The 21179-nt window shown below is 37.2% G+C and overlaps 1 protein-coding gene across 10 annotated transcripts in view; it reads right to left on the bottom strand.

The window, feature by feature from the left end:
• The window catches only part of LOC139993925 (nephrin), a 110620-nt gene that overhangs the window by 75558 nt on the left and 13883 nt on the right, over positions 1-21179 (bottom strand). For 8 of the 10 annotated variants that reach the window (XR_011801487.1, XM_072016099.1, XM_072016106.1 and 5 more), the window contains exons 1-2: positions 17750-17957; positions 10853-11337 (exon numbers count right to left, since the gene is read on the bottom strand). Coding sequence is in view for 9 of the 10 variants with exons in the window: in XM_072016099.1 (XP_071872200.1) it covers positions 10853-10910 (58 nt within the window). In the remaining variant the exon portion in view is untranslated. Of the gene's footprint in view, positions 1-10852; positions 11338-17709; positions 17958-21179 lie in introns of those variants that run through there. The other 2 variants (XM_072016098.1, XM_072016097.1) reach the window with 2 other exon arrangements.

Consider the following 21179-nt stretch of genomic DNA (forward strand, 5'->3'; position numbering starts at 1 on the left):
AAAGCTGACCTGCTCATATTTTTCATCCACTTCGGTTTAACTTTTATACCGTTTCTCATTTTCTGGAATTATCATATATGAATTCATTCTCGTCTCATTTCCACTTGATTCGCACTCCATACCTTTAAGCTTCTTTTTTTCAATCTATTCTGCATTATCGCGCTTTAATCTAGTACATTGTTCTCTGTTCTCGTAATCAATGCTTTCCGCGTTTCGATAGATTCTCCCTTCTGCGCCTGACCTTTCGAACCTTTACATTTTTTAAAACTTTTAAAATATTTTACTTTCCGCGTTTCTAACATATTCTGACACGGAATATCAATCTTCCTTTTCTTTCACAACGCGCGTAAGAGGGAATCTCCTATGATGGATCAGAAATGTCGTCGTTTTACGTAAATGCAAAGTAACGTTTAACGAGATAAAATTATTACAAGGATATTATAAGGACGAACGAAAAAAGGCACACATGGCATAGCTCTCGCGTAATGCCATCTTCGCTTCCTCTTTTGCCCCGCGTTTCTTCTTCGTTCTCTCATCGACTCATAATTTTACGCATCTTCGTGTTCTGTACGCGCGTATCGTCCATCCTTACACGCATTCGCACGCCCCGACCATTTCCATCGTTCCCTCGTCGCTTCAGCTTTCCTGCAACGCTGTTTTCGATCTCCGAAGATGACCGAAGACGAGTATATATATATACATCGATAGAACCATCGTTATATCCGAATAATTTCATTAGTACGTACATACATAGTACTTGCATACATTTTGACGTACTCGCCATCAAACATACGTTTATCAATATTATTTCATACCGATCACTTTGTTTAACTTTTAACGGTACTTTGTATTTTATATGATCGGAAATATGGTACTTTTGCTCAATTTGAGGTGTCGTGTCGGTTTGGATCGAGTTTTTTTCATGAATACTAAGACCGCCTATTTTTCTCTTATATTTTCGAGAGATAGTTGCTCCTTAGTTGCTCTTTTTTGCAAAATTGAAACATTTTATTCGATTTTTTATCCATCGAAACGCATAATCGATCATTGTAAAAGAAAAAAGAACAAACGTTAAACTTTCGGTTATCAAATTCCAGTTAACGCTAATCTTTAAGAGATAGATCAGTTTTGCTTTTTTTTTCGAAAAGCAAGACGCCCGATTCTTCAAAGTGACAGTGATTTATTTTAAGTTTGTAAACGTAAATCTAGATGCGAATTAAACGTAGATATACATGTATATGAATTCTGGTTTGCCAGATTAAGTGCGTATATGTGTATCTACCGGTGGTGGTTACAAATTGTTAGTAATCGATTTGAATCCCTGGTAATCGAGATAACACTAAGTAACGTATGGCAGTGGAAATTCATAGATCGAAGCTACATCATACATACCATATACATACATACAGACTGACTGTATACGTACATACATACATACACATATCGAATCGACAGAATTAACTCCAGTAACCGTAACAGGACCACGTGCGTGTTTCGAGTAGTAGTCTGTCCTAATTCTAAGTATCGTAGAAGGAACGTAACTAGCATACATCAGAGCAAATCGATTTTTCGGGAGAACATGTTTGTCGAAGACACGAAATACGTTCTTATTCGTATTATTAGACGTTTTAATAGCCGACACGTCGACTATAGTCGTATTTCGCAGAAAAATCGTCATAGTTTTGTTCGCTTGGACGAATCCTATCGTATAAAAGACATTGGGCACATTTATCGTTTCATACTCCGAATGGATTTCGACGAGACTGATTTGCTTTCATATCGATATCGATATCAAATACCATTAACGCATCGATAATGCGTGCGAAGGTTTGTAACTTTGTGGTGTGTTTAGATATAGTAGATAAAGTAATAGTTGGTCGTGCAGATAGTTGTGTATCCGATGAATAGAAGAGGCGAATGTCTATTTTTAAGGACGAGGCGAATTTTATGAGACTTAATGACCGAAGAAGTAACGAAAAAAGTGGTGACAGCCAGAGCTATACCATGCTACAAGGTATAACCCGTAAGGTTTTAGGTTGGTGAAAGAAATATAGCGAGATAGCGAAATCCAGCATCGAAGTTTACGTGTTTGAACATCTTGACGAGGGAATTGACAGAAACCTGAGAAAATAAGGGCTGCAAACCTCGGTCAGAGACGCACCAAGTGTACAGTATCTTAAGTTTGATTCGGTCTGTCGAGAGGCAGGATATTGCGTAAAATAAAATCCTTGATGGTACCGCATCGATCGATGTCGATACTCGATTACTTGTAACTTTAACCAAGTCCAGAATATCTTTCTATGCCATAGATCTCGCGAATTAGTAATATCAATTGCCTAAATTACTTTCTATTACAAGTTCTTATTCGCAACGTAGAGACGAAGTTCGATGGGCATTGCGTAGCAGAAAAGGTCAACCGTATCGACAAGTTTTAAGTAACCGTATCGTTGCAGTTACGATTTTACGTGTATGCACCGTTTATAGCTTTACGATGACCATTCATCGTCGAAGGTAGAGCTGTTGGGACATCGTTGGTTTGGAATTGGAGGAAAAGTCTAGCCGAGTCTTGTCGCGTCTGTTCCTCGGCAATAAGGCCCGTGACGAGCAGCGCGGTTGTCACATAGAGGACACAGGAAATCACGAAATTAACAAATCACCGGTGATCTCCTCGTGTCGTAGTTGGAACGTTTCGCAAGTGAAGTAAAAGATTCGGACTTTAGATATGATGGTAAAATTTATTGTACGAATCCGACGGAGTAACGGTTCAGAGTGTTATATCAAAAAGGTATTGAGTGCTGATTTGGGAAGGTTTTTTGTACTAAGGTTTGATCCCTCTTGGGGGGATCGTCGTCGGGTGCCTATCAGACGTGGTTACTACCGCCGTTACTATCTGGTTATTGTTTCGATGGATGTTTCGTCTATTCTATTGCTGTTTCCGTGCCTGTAACACGTTATCAGGTAAAGAAACACCAAGAGGTGTACGATAGCAGAGACTTTTTCGAAGAGAGCACGGAACGAGAGAAAAACTTTGTCGGAGAGACACCATTGCCAAGTACAACGATTAAAATAGAAGCGAAAGAAATCGTTATAATTTAATAGAATTTAACTTGCTTACATTACTTCGATCACCTTGTATGACGCAAGAATCGTCCTTTTATTCCGTCATTTAGCCTCGCGTGATATCGTGTTGTAGAGCTATAGGTCACTGAAATCCTCTGATCATGCGCTATTCTATCGCGAATAAAGAACATAGAGATAATTAGTTAGAAAGCTACCACCATCCTAAGTTTCGATGATTTTTTAGGATGTTGTCGGGAATATGATTCTGAACAACTTTTTTCTATACATGTAACCACCGCTTGGGTCATAGATATCAAGGTATTCGCAAAACTCTGTCTATGCAAAAAGCCACTACAGCGAATTAGTATTGGCCGGATAAAATGACCTTACCTGAACCTAACTCTTGTCTTTTCTTTATAGTATATATAAATATAAACGTGAGTTGGGTGAGCTTGGTTATATCGCGGATCCTTCGGAAGAAAGTTCGAAACTGTAACGCGTAACTGCATACGCGAGGCTCTGAGAAACGTCTGTTACAACTGAATTAAAAGTAAATATCATCCATGTATTGGGCTCGTTGGTTTATAGAGATAGCAAGAAAGATCTATAGCGAAGTAACATTATCAAAGAAATTTCTTACAGTCACGTATACGCGATTTGCGAACGAGATTTTCCCACGAGCTGTTCGTTTGGACGCGTAAAGTATGATACAAAGATAAAAAGATCGATGGCTGATGGATGTAAACAGATCGCCAAGCGGCGAACGAAGCGGCAAAACGTGTCGCTTATACCTGTGACTGTGTCATATGGGTAGGATTCGATGTGCCGTAAAGACAGTAGTATTTCGCGAATATCCCGGTAACTAGGGCCGAGCAACGGTCACGTGTATGGAAAAAAAGTTGTTGTCGTTCGGAATTATGTTCCCGCTAACGAAATCATCGGAATCATAGGAATTGTCGGAATCGTCGATGAATGAAAAATCATCGAAATCAGTGACGAGAGGAGACTACCAAATAATTACCGTAATCTAACTCTGTGCATGCGTGTAAAAAGATTACCGTTCGATTTCAACGGTAAGCGTTTTCGCATCCATTAAATTAACCCGTTTCGAATTTTATACGTTTATCGTGGTCGGTGATGCCGATAAATAAAGAAAGAAAGAAAAAAAAAGAAAATCGTTTATAATAATAGTTTATATAGTAGCTTTAAGCGATAACCTAGGACTAATATCTTTATGGTAATAAACGTTGCACGCTACCATTTGTGATTCGATAATATAAATCTGAGGAGCAACCAAGTACTATTGTACACTGTATACGAAGACAAAGGCATAGTCGCGACTCGAACGTTATTGATAGCTGTTGTAATAAATAATATACACAAACCCTTTTATAAATCTTGAAATCATACTGTAATTTCAATATGGCGCGATAAGATGTACAATTTCGTTAGAAAAGAGCGCAAAATTATCAACGGTGTAATAAAATTATATTATACATACGTTATATACATCAGTTTATATACATACGTCAACTAGTTTATATACATACTTTCAAAAGCCTTTAAGAAAGAGATATCTGTAAAATACGATCTTATATTAATCTCTGTTGCATAGTAATATACTATTGAAAGAAATTTAGCAAAGAATAAATTTACAAGAAACGCGGAAAGACTAATAAATTACAAGTTACTGTAGTAATAAGATCATTGTTCGAAGCAACGGCAGAGATGGCGTAGTGTCACGCGACATTCGAAGATAACGGTCGCTGTCCAAATATGCATAAGGTTAACGAATACGTAGTTCCCGCCGGGCATTAAATATCCAGCATGGTGATTACGATTAAGTTATCAATTAGATTATTAGATCGAGTTTTAGAATATTTTGTAAGATCGATACAAGCGACGAACAATCACATTTTCTTGCAGGTTGAAGGGAAAGATGACTACTGCCGCGTAATACAATACTGCACAGTATTGGATACACCGATCTACGGAACAAGTAGAGTCAGAACTCGGTATTCTTGTTGGTAACAGCTTCCAGATACCTGGATTAATGCAATAGAGGGTAGTTGGGATTAGAGGCAATCGGACGGCTGCTTCGCGTAGTTACCTTCTGGCAACCAGGCCTGCTAATTCCTAAGATAACTCTTTGGCAAGTGATAGCGAATTAAATACTATGTGCCAAACTTGAAATATTAAAGATCGTCGATTTAGAAAGTACTTTTCCGATTTTGCAAATGAAACGTTTTCCGTTCGTCTTTACACCGTGAAAGGCGTATGACAAACGTAATTGAGCAAAAATTATGCTTTAATTTTTATTATCGCTTAAGAATAAAATAAATTCGATTCGATTTGATGAAATTTGATTAAATATGATATAGGTTAAAATGTTACGATGTAACGATATCTATATTCGTTAAATGAAAAGTCATGTTTGATTAATGCTTAAAAATCGATTTCGGCATTAGAAGGCATTTAGAATTCTGTGTACGTTAGAAGGAAATGAACATTCGGCCCAACTAAACAGCCCGATTCAAGAAAACGCTTGCGAAACGTCTGATTTCTAATTCGTTGGAACTTGCAACGCTTAACGTACGATGCTAGTTTTGAAAAGCCGCCACACATTGCTATACGATGTGCGTTACTATAATGCGCGTGTTGAAAATGGATTGAATCCAGGATGATTGTTGTTGCGAGCTTGAGCTTTTAGTTTTTGCGCTACTTTAGTTTTTCTACAATGATAAGTGACTTGGAGAAGAAGCTCTGGTGGTAATTAGTCAGAATCTTTCCCGTCTCGTTAAACCTATCGGAGTATCGTTTCTTTCTCCAAGACGGACCAGTCGATTCCTTCGCAAAAACAATTGTTCGTACAGAACCACTATTTCGACCACCGATGCAAGATTGCTAAAACGACTAGCGCAAAATTTCTTCCTGCAATTCGATATTCACTCCTCCCTCCCTCTCTTTCTTTATTATTCTCGCTGCTTTACGGCCATCCGTACGTAATAAATAAATATATATGTATATACACATAATAGGATAAAAAGAAAGAAAAAGAGAACTAAAGTTACAATTTCAGTAACATTTTCAACGATGAGCAAATGTACAGTAAATTACTTTGTTTATTAAAATAACTATGTACAGTAATACTATGCGTACATGTAGTGGCAACGTGTCCACGGTACGAATTCATTTCTTGATGCTTTTGTTGATAAGTACATATGTATTTCCATATGCGTGTGTATAAACTGTATGTATGAAAATTCCGGTCACATACTTTCCATTGTATTGCTTTAAATTTTACATTTTATATTCGAAATATATTACACCGTAGCTAGTTTCGACACAGATCATCGATAATACTGTGATTTGATTCTGCGTTTAATCGCTATCGAAAGCCATATTATAAAGCCACGAAAGTGGCACAAGACTGTTTACTTGTAGTAATTAAATATTATGGCAAATGTATGTATACGTATGTGCAAGTAACGCTATCGATTGAATTACTTATTTTTATAACGAAGGTATTAGAATTTGTATTAAATATTTGGTCAGATTTTATTATCACGTTGTTTATGCCAATCCGAACATAAAGGAATTAAATCTGTTTTATTTATTTATTTTATACAATTAAGATAAATAATTGATTGTACGTAAGATATTAAATTGACGATTTAAGTAGAAAGAGGGCATTATCAACGTATTCGTTAAGATAACCGACTGATTATCTAGCGACGGAAACGCATGAATTCAACGTCGGCTGACAGTAAGAACATATGGCGATCGATTAAGATCGCTATGCGTCACCCGAATTAATTAAATTCGTTATATCGATCGGCAGATGTGTATCATGATGAGTGAAGTCACCAAATAGAATTATATTGTATTATAGTATATAGTGGATAGCGTAATGGCTGAAAATTTATGAATTACCATAGCAAATATATTCTATCGGGGAATATGCAAATATCAAATGCTTCGAAATCAACGCGATTCTAGTTTCGTCTCGTACAAATTTACGTTTAAACGGAAAAAGACACAAAGATACAACGATACTATTATAACGGTATCGTGCTAAATGTCAATTTTGGTAAACAATGCTTGCGTACATTGAGCGCAATGCATTTCACTTCGAAGCGTGAATGCGATGCGCGCAACTTGTTCTCAAAGTAAAATGACACAAACGTTAAAAGCATCGAAACAAAAATGTTCTAACGCTGCTAGCAATCTCGTACGTCCCACTGACTCGTACACTTCGTGCACACTAGCGAACGTGTGCGTGTCTACTTTTTCAAAAACATGACCATTGCCCGTCATACCTAGTCAATATTATAAAAAAGCAGCTACAATAAAACACGCCAAAACCGTTTCCAAAACTAAACTTTCGACATTTTAACGTACACTACGTTCGTTATCTCGATGTTTCATTTATAATTGCAACGACCTAATGGCTTCTTAATAAAATCAGCAGCAATTACGACACCGACAATACCAAAATGTGACGAATCGCTACCGTCATGTTGTATATCGTTTTATTTTGCTAAACGCTATTAATACTAATTGCAGAGACTTTTAAATATTACAGAGCAATATTAAACTTAGTCAAAGTTGGAAATTCGTCTATTTTCACCAACGTATTTGCCGTTTCATCGCATACACCATACGCGTGTGATACAAAATTTCGAAAATTATCAAACGCAAGGTGAAATTTTACTCCTTTTGGGCATATTATACGAGTAAAAGGAAAGGGAAGGTAAAAAACAGAATGCAACCTCGAACGTTGCAGTATTGTTCAAAGCCTCGTCATCAGCCCGAGGAAGCATCGCGAAGCTCTCGACAGTTTCAGCAAAAGCTGTTTTCACGTATGTACGTAGCGTACGAAGCTACGGGTGAATCTATCCACGGCCGTATGGGAACCGTAAACTGCACGATCCACTGGGGTGGACGAAAGAAACAGAGGGTGCACGAGTAAAGGTCGGTGACGCGGTAACGCCACAACTCCCTACGTACGTGTCCCTACACGTAGCACATAATTCGCCGACCACGCCTCGATGCTTGTCACTACAGTGTGAGCGAGTGAGTGCGTGCGTACGTACAAATTCGCATGCACTCGTCGACGCAAACACGCGTGCGACCTCGATTCGATTGCACGTAAGGGTCTCGCGACGCGCAACAGCAACAGCCTAGGGTTGCGTCTCCGCTTGCGTTAAAACAAGTCGACGAATAGGCGTGACAAAATCCTTGACATTACGATACGATCTACGAATATCGTATGTATCGATAAGTACGTATAATAAGCGCGTACTTGTCGCGAAATGTGAATAGCGCTTGGCAATAGTTTTTGCCAGTGCAAACAAAATGACGAAACTGAATATCTATCGATGAAATGAGAAAAATAATATCTATTTGCATACACGTACGTACGTATATAAAATATATCTTATACCCGCTAGGGCTGTTACACCCGTGCCCATATTTTATTCTATCTATCGATTTATTACCGCCTAAAAGATTGCATCGTGCGTTGATTTGTTTTAATCAAAATGGCGATATTTGTATTATAACGAAGCAAATATTGTAAACGTTTCGTCTTTCGTCGATTCAAATGGCGTCTCGTCGATTCTCACTCCCACCTTATAAGATATTACAAATAGCTTATACTGTTGCGTGATTCGATAGCGATTTCGATCGTAAGAATTGGTTTGAGATTTTATGACCCTTTGAATTGCATTTTCCGAGGCATTATCGATTTAGTATACCCATTCGAGTAGTGTATAAGAAACCTTGCTAATAAAAAAAAAAAAAATTAGAAAAGGAGGACGGCCAATCGAAAAATATAGTATTGTAGTTAATGGAAGTTTATTATTGCTCGATATGTCTCGGATAATATCCATATTCTTTTCTATTTTACCTCATTTAAGCGAGTATCACTATTACGCACCTACATTCGCGTATAAAATATAAGCAGTTGAATCATCGTTATTTATTGTTTTATTTATTCTTTCTTTTTTCTTTTTTTTTTTTTTTATAAATTCAATTCCGCTTTTCGTAATAAACATTATTAATATTTATTTATGGAGATTCAGTCCTTTTGTTTTTCCGGTCGGAAAAGTAGCATTAAAATGCACGAGAAACGTGAAAATTACTTTTCGGAACAAATAGCATCGTTTGGATTTTCATAAATCCCAATGAATTACACTCTTTCTTTATTACGTGCAACAGTTTGTAACTACATGTATCTACTACGACAACGTATATATCTAAAAACATAAGTGAAAGTAAATTATAAAACAACGGAACGACGATCTGTGCGCGCGCGTGTGTGTGTGTGTGTGTTTTAGATCGACACGATGCGACGGAGCGAGAAGCTTTTTAAAAAGAAATATTTTTATGAAACATATCTGTATACATTTTGTATCGTGTGGTTGGCAGATACAACGAAAGATCTGTATCACGGCTTCTTGCTCTAACTTGAAAGTAGATAAGGTTTTCATCAACTCGTTTAATTCTTCGTTATTGCGCTCTACCGTGTTCGTTTGGTCCTATTTTATTACAAAGCAAATTTCAGAGAGACATTCAAAATTTCTATTCATGTTTCATGTTCTACATTATATTTATATAATCTTTTATATACATATAATTAACTCAAAATATATTCATATTTATCTAGAACTAGAAAGTTTTTCTGTCATTGGTAATTTATTTTGTAACTTATATTTTAACTTTTATTTTGTAATTTATAACTTGTACATGGTTATCGAGAGTTTCAAAGTTCTTAACAATTCGTATACATCTAATCTATGTTTAGAAACGTGGTAAAATAGGATAGTAAAACATGTATGATACGATATGATACATAAAACAATATGCCTAGGTGCGCTAATACACAGCCTAGTAAAACCAACATGAAGTTGGCATTATTTTCGAGCTACTGATTCATCATATAAATGAATTAATGATATATGTGTAAAGACAAGATATAGAGATAATGACCAGATCTTTGGATGAAAGGAGGCGAAAGAAATCTGTATATACAGAAATATGATTTAGGCAAAAAAGCTCGTTTCGTTTATATTTGCCAGATTATGCGTATAAGTTATACGTTGATGAATTTTTTACGAAAAGTCGAAATTCGTTGACCGTAGTTAACATAATAACGCGACATTTTAACACTTTTGCAAGCTCGAGTTCAACGTATGAATATATGTAGATTCAGAGTTCAGAGGTAACTTTCTCAAAGGATCTCGAAGCGTATCGATCGGACTTGGAAATTCTTTTCTGACTTCTAACCATAGGTGCTTTTACCTTTTCGTCGTGAATACGCACGCGATACGTACTCGCGATATGTAGTTTCATCGAATACAGGCTTACGTGGAGCGAAGATATATACGTGTACGCTAGACTGAACGTACTTTGAAATTTTGATCGATAATTCGCAGAAACGTGATGCGATCTTGGATGAAAATGAGGGTACTTGATTCGTACGAACTAATCACGCGGGTAATATGGTCGCATGGGTCGCAGATATTATCATAGAACGGGTTCTGTCACATCGTCTGTTCAAGAGTTCACCCGTTACACAAGATACAGCTGCAAGATTCCGTTAAATAGGGAAATCACGTGTCCTTGACCATTTGTCCGTTACGTATTCATAAAAATAAATGTGCGAGTGTGTTCTATATATATTTTGACAACGAACGTCCAATTGTTACACGTTGACCGTAGAAGGCAATGGCAGATTCGAAATTAGAATGAAAATATGTATAAAAATATGAATAAAAATCGGACTAACCTTGAGCGTAGACAACGCACAAAAAAGCGACGACGGTGGCGAGGACGTGACACCACATTATTTTTCCTTTTTCGCTTCTCTTCTCGAACGCACCCCGTTTTCTTCCGTTCCCTGTATCCAACGTTGTTTCACTTTCCACGCGAGCTCACGAATCTGTCGGTTTCTTTGCGCAAAAGAGAAGGACGCACTGCGTTTTAATCGTGTTTCCGACGTATCGCGTGCCGGTTAATCGACAGGGTTTGTTTCGACCGGGCCGTAACTCGATCATTTAACGTCACGAAAGATCCTATATTCACTCATATCACCCGCCGTTCACGTTTCGTAAGATTTCCGCTACACTGTTTTCGTCTCTTCTTTTACTTTGCTATTTCTAGAAATACACCCCACTAATAAACAATCGGCATTTTTAAGTAGTCAACCGTCGCGATTCTCACTTTCACGCGATTCTTCGGGAAACTCTCCTCCACATACTCTCTTTCTGCATTCTGGAATGTAAGTAACGTCACATATCAGACTTGGATAAACAAAATTATAATTAGATTTTTATCAAAACGATATTTAACATTTACTAAGATTACAACGATCTTGCTAAATATTAAAGCAGTATACAAATACGATGCAACGATTTATTCGTAAAGCGTACATGGTCACTGTATCTTAATTCAAAAGAATACACTACGGGACGAAATATGCTTTGTATAAATTCGACGATCGAAAAAGACTACTTGATGTGAAAATCACGCACCGTGTAACATTCCGAATTTACTTATATATTACATAATAACTAAGATAATTATCTATAATATCGTTTAAAAGGACTACATACATGGCACGTATAACGTATGTACAACGTAAAAACGTATGAACCCCAAGATTAAAAGGAAAAGCTCTTTCGAATGATCTCTATTGCGACACTTTAACGACAGTTTGTGCAAGTTGTACGAGTTATAAAACGAATATGTTTAATTTATAGATACGTATATTCGTACGGCCGGTAACTCGTAAACAGCATAATTTTCTTGTACGATTAATGCGCAAAAGACACGACGTGACTCGATGAACGAAAGTCTTGGGATTAAATTGGGATTAAATTGGGATTAAATGCGGACAGATGACGAAATTATTACGTCGTTATGACTGATTGAACGAGGACATCGATTATTTCAAAACGCTCTGATTTTTTTCCACGAATGCGATCGCAGCAGTTTATCCCGCATTGAGAAAAGGTATTGAATGCTTTCGAATTTTAAAGATCACGGTATTCTCCGAGATATAATATTACGCTAGAACTATACACACCACAATTACGTCGATAAGACAACGAAACAAAGATATTTCCAATCGTCTTCTATCAAGACATGATTCTTATTCAAACGCTTTGTGTTTGTCCAAGTTGTCCAATTACAAGTATTCGAAAATATTTAATAACGTGAAAAACATTTTGACGAAAAGTTGTTTGTGTAAAGTTGTTACGTACAGATATCGATGTTTATCAGTCATGATTCCATATAGAAAATTTGTTGGATCAGAGGAAGGAAAAACCGTATCGATAGGAAATAAGAAATAGGAACGAAAGAACTATCGTGAAAGAAAGTTGGCAAACCAAGCGAGCAAACTCGGTAGAATCAAAATACTCGAGTATGCCGTAATACGGAGTAATATGGGTAGAGCCGAAGAATCTTTTGGCCAGAATCTCCTCTGTTCGAAAGACTGTTCGAAATTGAGAAAATTGTTGTTTAATAAAATATATATGGAACGTAAGGAAAAAGTATGGAAAGATATTTGCGCGTCGTAAATATGTGACTTTTAAAGAGACAAAGGTATACTCGGTATATACTACGAAGTAAGAGCCATTTATCCAGTTGTAACATAATAGTAATAATCATACGGAGAATTTCTAATCGTACGGATGTGAGTTGCGATAAAAACTTTCCTCTTCCTGTGTTTCATGCTACTGCTTTTCGCTTTCTGTCTGTTTCGTTATCGACCCTCCTCTTTCTCGATACCACGGAATACGACGCGAATATGCTAACGGCATATTGAAAAGGCAACTCGACTTTTCGATGGATTTTATCGTCGATGATTGATGAACATGGAACACGTATCTCTCTGTGCAACCTTATAGCGTAACTCTAACGGCGTGTTATGCTTTCGCTTACAAATCAAATACCACTAGCAAGGCTTCCGTTGCTTCTTCCTTTTCTACCAACTTTCCTTTCAACCTACGCCATTGTCGCTAGCCACCCTAAATCCTCCTACTCGCGTTCTGGCACTCTGGGCCGCAGCAAGACATAATTGAATAAAACTGCTAAGTGATTAATTGTATGAACCTTCGCGGTGCTCTTCCTTGCCAACTAACTTCGTACTCGACTTTAAAGGACATTTACCGCGTCATTTCACTTTTTCCGCCGTTTCCAATACACACGCGTACCTTCGTTCGACGGAATTTCAACCTTATTTATCCTCTATTCACAATGTACATATGTATTAGCATCCACTCGTATTCATTTATCAATTACGACGAAATATTAACGTTATTAAGTTTATAATATAATATAACACGTATCTCTGGCATTTATTGAGAAGTGTCAATCGTACGAGCACCAAATGATATATTACAAATAAAACCACGTCCAAATATAATTGTACAATAAATAACACGAGAAAATTATATTTCAGCAATGTGATCGAACGTAACGTATAATTGAAGAATATCATTTTTTTCTTCATCTATCATGTATAGATCGGTACTATGAGATTCCATTAAATTCGAATGTGATAAATGTTCGATTCTAAAAAAAAAAAAAAAAAATGTTGATTATTTCGATAAATTTTGTTGTTTTCATGTATACGTATATATTTTTCCATTAGTTTTTAAGTTAATGTAGAAAGATTTTTCGATGTGGACGATAATGCTTGTCCTTGTTCATTGGAAATCGTTACACGGAAGAAGTTTGAATTGAACATATACGGCTGTGCTATATTTTGTTTGTGTCGCAAAATCATTCCCCTATTATCGTTCTTCTGTTACTATACTTTTTATAATCGTTTTTCCTACGATGTACATTTTATAATATTCGGATGATTTTCGCAGAACGAGTAAATTTTACTATAAAGTACACGTAAGGACACGATCGTAATCGAAGTTTCCGAGTGATTAATTTGCGGTAAAACGATGCACAGGCAGCTGTTGTTAAGAATAAGGTAAAAGCCAATAGGATTGACAAAAGCGTGTGAAATAACCCCGAAGACGACGTATTCAACTATATAGGTATGTATATAGTAATAATAATGAAATAAACGGAGGACAGTTTCCATGCGTTACGGTAGGAAACGATAACTTTCGACGCGTAACAAACTGAAAATACAGAATATTTTAACTTTTCACTGACATTTATGAAACATTTTCTCTTCATCTTAAATATCTATGATATTATACATAAATATATACTTTTTGAAAATGTGCTGTTATTCGTTAAGTTATTGTAAATAAAAGATTTACACGTGTAACGATATTCGCGTGAAAATCGTTTAATTCGACGAGATATGTTAACTTTGATACGAAGTAAATGTAAATTATTCTCTTCTTTCTTAAAAGTGGATATTTTCGCGCAACGAAAATTGTACTGGCCTCCTTTCATACCTACGCACATCGATACCCGTGTATCAATCGTATACGTAGAATTACAGATTCGATGTACAATTTAATATAAAACTAAATTCTATTTTGCCAACTCTAAAAATTAATTTCGTACTTATTAATTATAATTGGAATCTCAAATTTTTCCTTTTACCCGAGTTATATTCATTCGCAATTTGCATTTCTTTTACAAATAATTTCAAGGAAAAAGCTGTATGATTTATAGTTTGGATTACGCTATCAAATCGAATTTACTTGTTCGCCTTCTCACGTCTAGATCCGGTCGAGTTTTACTAGTTTAAAACTTGGCACAAGAATAGAAGAGGTTTTGATTCGCTGGAAAGGAGGAATCAATGAATTTACTGGATTTCAAGAAAGTTTCGCATCTCTGAAACTAAAAAGCAACTAGTTTCATTCGAGAAACACAAGTTCCTCTCAGTCGGTTTTCCGTCGAAAAGATTTGTCACCAAGTGCCAAAGATTCACACTTTTCAGTTTATATTTCATTGTCAGTTGTACGACGCAACGAATGCAAAATCGAAATCACAGTGATTTTTACTAACAGCATCTAACTTATCTCGTAAGAAACGGACATTTTATCGAATTTCTTTGAATTTATAGAAAAAGTTTTAGTAGGATTGTATTGCATCTTTAGGTGAACTTGCAAGCATTGAACACGTTAAGCGAACGATACGTATAAGCGTGTAAAATAGAAAGGCAGAAATAACGAAAACGCTTTTTGTCGGTTCCTGTGGTGTTTATCTATAAAATTCGGTGGAACTCGGAACCCCGAGTGCGAAAAACTTTATTAAACGTCGACGTCATCGTGCTTCGTTCGCATTATCCCTTCCATCCGTGTTACACCGGTGGAACGATGGAACGGTGGAAGTTACCGCACCGAATCGAATTTGCTAATACGCCCAGCAGCCCAGAGGGACTTTACTCGTCGCGCGGTAGGAAACGTTGTCCAGGTTATTTAACAGGGAGAGAAACATCACTTCTAACAACTTATTTACTGAAAACGTTTATAAGCGATGTTCGCGTCAAGAAGGATTTAGATTCGAACGCGATTCTCCGTTCGTCGCGTCGGTTCAACAATTTTCACTTCCTACGTTAAATCCATATTATTCGTTTTCCTGAATTCGCCAGATTATTCGTTATTGTTTAAATCTCTATTTTGATAAATATATATACGACGAAATAATTAACAATTTTTAGAATACAAATGTACTTTATATATCTACATATTGGCAGCTATTTATCATCATACGAGCACGTAATTTAAAAGAATAATCGAACTCTTGTTACTTTCTCAATTTTTCTAACAAGTAGTGGATATTCGCGTACGTTTTCGTGCAACGTTCTAACGCAAACCCTAAGTTTCAGTATATCCTTCGATTAACGCAATCTATATATACCGCACATTAAAGAAGATTAAAGGAGATTAAAGAATTTCAACTTCTAATGGGTACTTTGCGTAATGCGATAGTCGTTTTCAATGAGTATATTTTAACATATTCCGGCTGATAATTCGTTAATCCGCAACGAATCGAACGAAAGAAATGCAACAGAAAATACTAACTTGTACCGTGCTGTTTAAAAGGAAATAACGTTTCAACGTACCGAAAGTGGCTATTATTATAGACGATTTTCCAATTATGTATCTGTTTTATTCGGAAAAGTTTGAGAGTATATATGGAAGCGGGAAACATTTGGCCAGTTTCATCTTTTTCTATCTACAAATAAATACGTATATATATATAAATATTTCAACAGAGTCTTTGTATTAGAATTGAAAGAGATTTTGACAGAAATTGATAGAATGACAGGAAAGTTGTTAAGGTTATTTGGTTAAACGATACGTATCTATCCTTAAAGTATGTGATCGATGAAATTCATGGCGTTAGTATAAGGACGAAATCACTATAAATTCTCGCGAACGACAACGAATTGTTCATTCGATCGAAGATAGGAATCGCATACGTTTATGCTTCGTTAAAATCTAGGTGCTCTCGATGCATTTGGAAACACTTGTCGGTATCACCCAAGTCAGTATCGAATGGCTGAAAAACGTTCTCTTCTTTGTTTTTCTTTTTTCTTTTTTTTTTTTTTTTTTTTTTTTTCGTTCCACCACAGCAAATCAATACGAATTAATTCGTCGATAAAAGTATCGTATCGGTGGAAATTTTGTGTGCCACCAGATCCTCAATTACCGAACGGTCGACCGAGAAAAACTCGTTGAACTCGTTAAGCCGCAGCGGCGGTCCTGTTACCAATCCCAACGCAACGATTCAACGTCGAATAAGATTCGTACGAGGATGAAATCACGGCGAGGGTGTATCTGGCGGTAACGTATCCGAAGTCACGTATGCTCTAGGTTGTTCGATATCGATAAATGAAATGAAAATAAAAATTGATGCGAGAGTGGAGGCTACGAAACGAACGACTGTAAATTGTAAGACAGAGGTCTTTTCTTTGTACAATTTGCTGTCATCTTACATACTGTCGTGCGACATATAGACAGAATAGAACGATAAGGTATCGACAAGGAAATAAATTGAGTCGGTTCTCTTTTTACCTTCTCTTTATCGTCCAGTAAAATATAATTACAGAAATTACAGGTATCGCAAACGTGCGTTACAATTGCACGCATTTCGATCGCGAATCAAATTCGATAACACTTATAGTCTATCGAGAATGCTCGGACAAAACAATGTATGTATTTGATTAAATGTCAAACATATTTGAGACTGCAAAAACGAAAAAACGGAAAACCTGGAATATATATCGTAGAAAGTTTTCGTTAAATCGTTAGCGTAAAAGTGGGAAACGATAGGGATCGAAGAATTCTCTGTTAGATTACGATATTGGTGAATGATCGCACGGTATTCGATTAATGTTAATACATGGTCGGTAGAAAGGGTAAAAAGTGTGCTCCAATGGCAAGATGAAATCGGGACCAAAATTTCTGTTACTTTTTCCGCGGTTAATAAGAGAAACAGCGAAGAAAGAAAAGGAAAAGAACGAGAAAAGGATAATAATGACGTAAAACGCGATTCCTTTCGGCCAAGTTCATTTTATGGGCATTAGATAGAGAAATGTGGCTGTTGCCTATGGGAACAAAAAGGATACGAAGAACAGAGGAGGAAATGAAACTCGGCAAAGCAACTGCCTTCGGTAAGTTCGAACTTTGGAACATTTTACATAAATTTGTTCACCCATCACAAGTTAAAAGTTTCTTCAATTCCGTCTCCTCACCGATATGCGTGGTCGAAAAGAATCTTGAGAAAAATTCACTTGCCCCGGTTAGGAGATTTATCCTTACGAACTCGGATATATGTTTGTGTATATACTAATATACTATATACGTGCACAGAACAAACCCAAATAAATACATATGTACTAGCAAAGCTGAAAGTACGCGAACGCTCGCGACCGTCGCGGGCTGAATACTGGCGCGTCGTGCCGCCCGGACTTTTAGTTCCCGGCGCTACCGAGAAGCGTCGCGACGCTTCTCGCGCCCCACTCCGTGTTTCAGCCCTTGGTTCGCGTCAGCCGGCCGGCCCTCTCAAATCGTCCGGCACGTTTCACGGTATCCCTCGGTTCGCCTCTCCTCGTTTCGCCTCTCCTCGTTTCGCGACGCCTCGCCGCGCCTCGCCTCGCCGCGCCTCGCCTCGCCTCACCTCGTCCCGCCTCGCCTCGCCTCACTTCAACCCACTCCATCTCACCTCCCACCGCTTCGCCTCACCTCGCCCAGACTAGCCAAGCCAAGCCTAGCCTCGCCTCGCCTCGCCTCGCTTCGGCCCTTCTCACCCTTCTCGCCCTCTGATGCCTCACCCCGTTGAGACTCGACGGATCTCGTATTTCCATTCTCGATCGCCCCGTGACGCCTCGTATCATCACCTGTGTATGTACAGTGTACAATGTACAATGTACAGTCTTTTGATGCGGTGCTACCTGCTAAATGACAACTCTCTACTGGATACTGCTTCGGACACTTAACTTCGGATACGTTCGCCGATCTTCTTCGGATCGTCTCGTAGGAACGACGATACAGTGACAAAATGTGAACTCGTGACAGTAAGCGATTAATAATAAAACGATATGATGGCACAAACTATCGATACTGCTACAATTATTGTATGAATCCTAATCTGCTAATGCTTTTAGTCTCTTTGTTTCGCTTTCTATCGCACCTTGTCGATTATTCATCGTTCGATATTATACCACGTATATTCGTGCTCTTAAACGAGCTCTATCTAACGATGTAGTCATTATAGAGTTGTCAATGGTGGAATTTCAGTTTTGTCAACTCTGTTCTTATAATCGAGCGGCTTAAAAGAGACAACGAAACAAGTAAAAATTCGATAAGCGTTTACTAAAACTTAAACTGCTGAAACTTAATTTATGGCATAAAATCTAAAATATATAATTGTTCTTTTCTTTATACGCGATATATCATTTTGAATAAAAGCCAACAACGTTTACGAGAAACAGTACATTTGCGGCAGTACATTTACGGGAAAATTCCAACTCGTATTTGTCCCTTGTATCACGCGCTATGAAAAATGATACAGAAAATGAAACAGTCGCGATCCGAACATTGCTCGATAGAGAAGAGAAACACCGATAAACCAAATACGTATGTATATAATAGTTTATCCGAAAGACCGATTATAATATACTTAGTGGACCAGAAAGTAAGCCACGCATCTATCGCTCGCGAGTGTTCTGTAACAGCGTATGAGGTATTTGTATCCGTTTTTAATTTTACAGGCTGGTCGAAATTTTTTACGAATGTATTTACATAGTTACTCGGACATGCATGTTCGTGCGAGATACGAAGCGAGCAGCGTATTGAAGCTGTTCGAGCCGATCGAGATATAACTTAACCACGATTGCCTTTTAGACGAAATCAAGTTTATAACGCGTGCTCCCTGGGCAGCTTCGTCAATTTCTTTGTAAAAAATAATTTTGAACATCGAAGATTGCAAACGGTCCCTTGAATTGCGTCGCTTGAAAGGAAAAGCGTATCTATGGCGGTGACGCGGGGGAACGTCGATGTCGTAGTTATCCACATACTGTTGCGAACAAGCGCATGCATTTATATTTGCATTTGTGGTAAACTAGGGCAGAGAATATCATTTATCGAAACGAAATTTTAGCTAGTGCCCGATTAAGTGAACACGAACGCCAATTATTCGAACGAGAAATCATAGGTAGCAGAGAGAGAGATTTGGTGAATTCCTATTGTATAACCTCTAGTTACATGAACTGTTTGTCCCCCAACGGGTTCGGATAAATGGAGTTCTATCGTACAGATAATAATACGAATGAGTTGATATCGATCTTCTGCCGATCTTACGATGCGCTGTTAAATTATGAAAAAAATCTTAAATTAAAGCATCCACTCGGGAAATTATTACTTATTGCTATTACGAATTACCTATTATTAGCTCGCGGATGTTTATGAAAATTTACATTTTCATGGATATCGTGAAAAAGGAACAATAGAATAGAACAACTAAATACAAATTTCTTTCATACTCTAAAATTTTACAACGAATACTTTACCTTGATACGTATTTCGTATATTCTTGTACACATTCTGTAAATTTGTGAACATTTCAGTTTTCCATAACGTTTAACATGACGTTTAACATTCATGATCGATCAACCGAGTCCGGTTCTCATACCGTTCCAACATCTTGTAGAATTTATCGTAAAATGAACCTGTATATCGCGGTACATCATCGGTTCGTTAAATCGTTTCTTACGTGAAATTACGTATTACGTAAAATCAAGACACATCGATGGGCAATGTCGTGCAAGAAATGAACGTTGCTAGTAAGTAAACTAGCAGTTTTTATATATTCTTTATCGTTTGACGATGTTTTGGAAATTTGCCACGATATCGTGGAAAATATCATAACGCTGTGCCGTAAATTCGTGCGATCAACCAACTCTTACAGTTTGTTGAATTCGTTAGTTCCCTCTTGGCCCATTAACCTTGGAGAAATGCAGATCCTCGATTTTCATTAGTACCTATCCTCTTCCCATGCAAATTTCATTCAATCGAAGATTTCAGAATGGCGTTTCCCGTTATTTTAAAGATATTAATTTTATATACGTTCGTGCGACACGTTATCCCATTTCAACTTCTCTCGGGCAAATATTTGGACAGATACATATATGCGTTACGTATGTACGTATATGTACGTAGAAGGTATAAATAAATGTTACCTTTTTTATCACTTGTGCTCACCCCTTAACTACTGTTTTTCGCAGCTACGTCCTTATTTCACAGGCTATTTCCTATTAGAAGGTGTTGCAGCGAACGAAACGAATAGTAATCGAAAATCAGATGATTATCTCGAAAAACGGAAACGTATTAAGCTTTCTATTGCGACGTTAACAAGCGTTAACAAGCGTTAACTAGCGATAGCGCCTCGTTATTGTACATCTATTTTACGTTTAATTTCACATTTAACGGTTTAGTCTTTAACGAAAAACCAACGACTATCGTTGATATTCGGATTATTCTTCCATTATTTTTGGACGATTAACGTCAAGTTAATAGTTAAGCTGAAAATAATTAATTAACGACGAAACTCATTAAAAACGGCGAAAACGAATAAAACGGAAGTAGAATTGCAGACGCAGCATGTATTTTTAGAGTTAATAAGTA

The sequence above is a fragment of the Bombus fervidus genome, chromosome 14, assembly GCF_041682495.2.
Source record: "Bombus fervidus isolate BK054 chromosome 14, iyBomFerv1, whole genome shotgun sequence".
Lineage (NCBI taxonomy): Eukaryota > Metazoa > Arthropoda > Insecta > Hymenoptera > Apidae > Bombus > Bombus fervidus.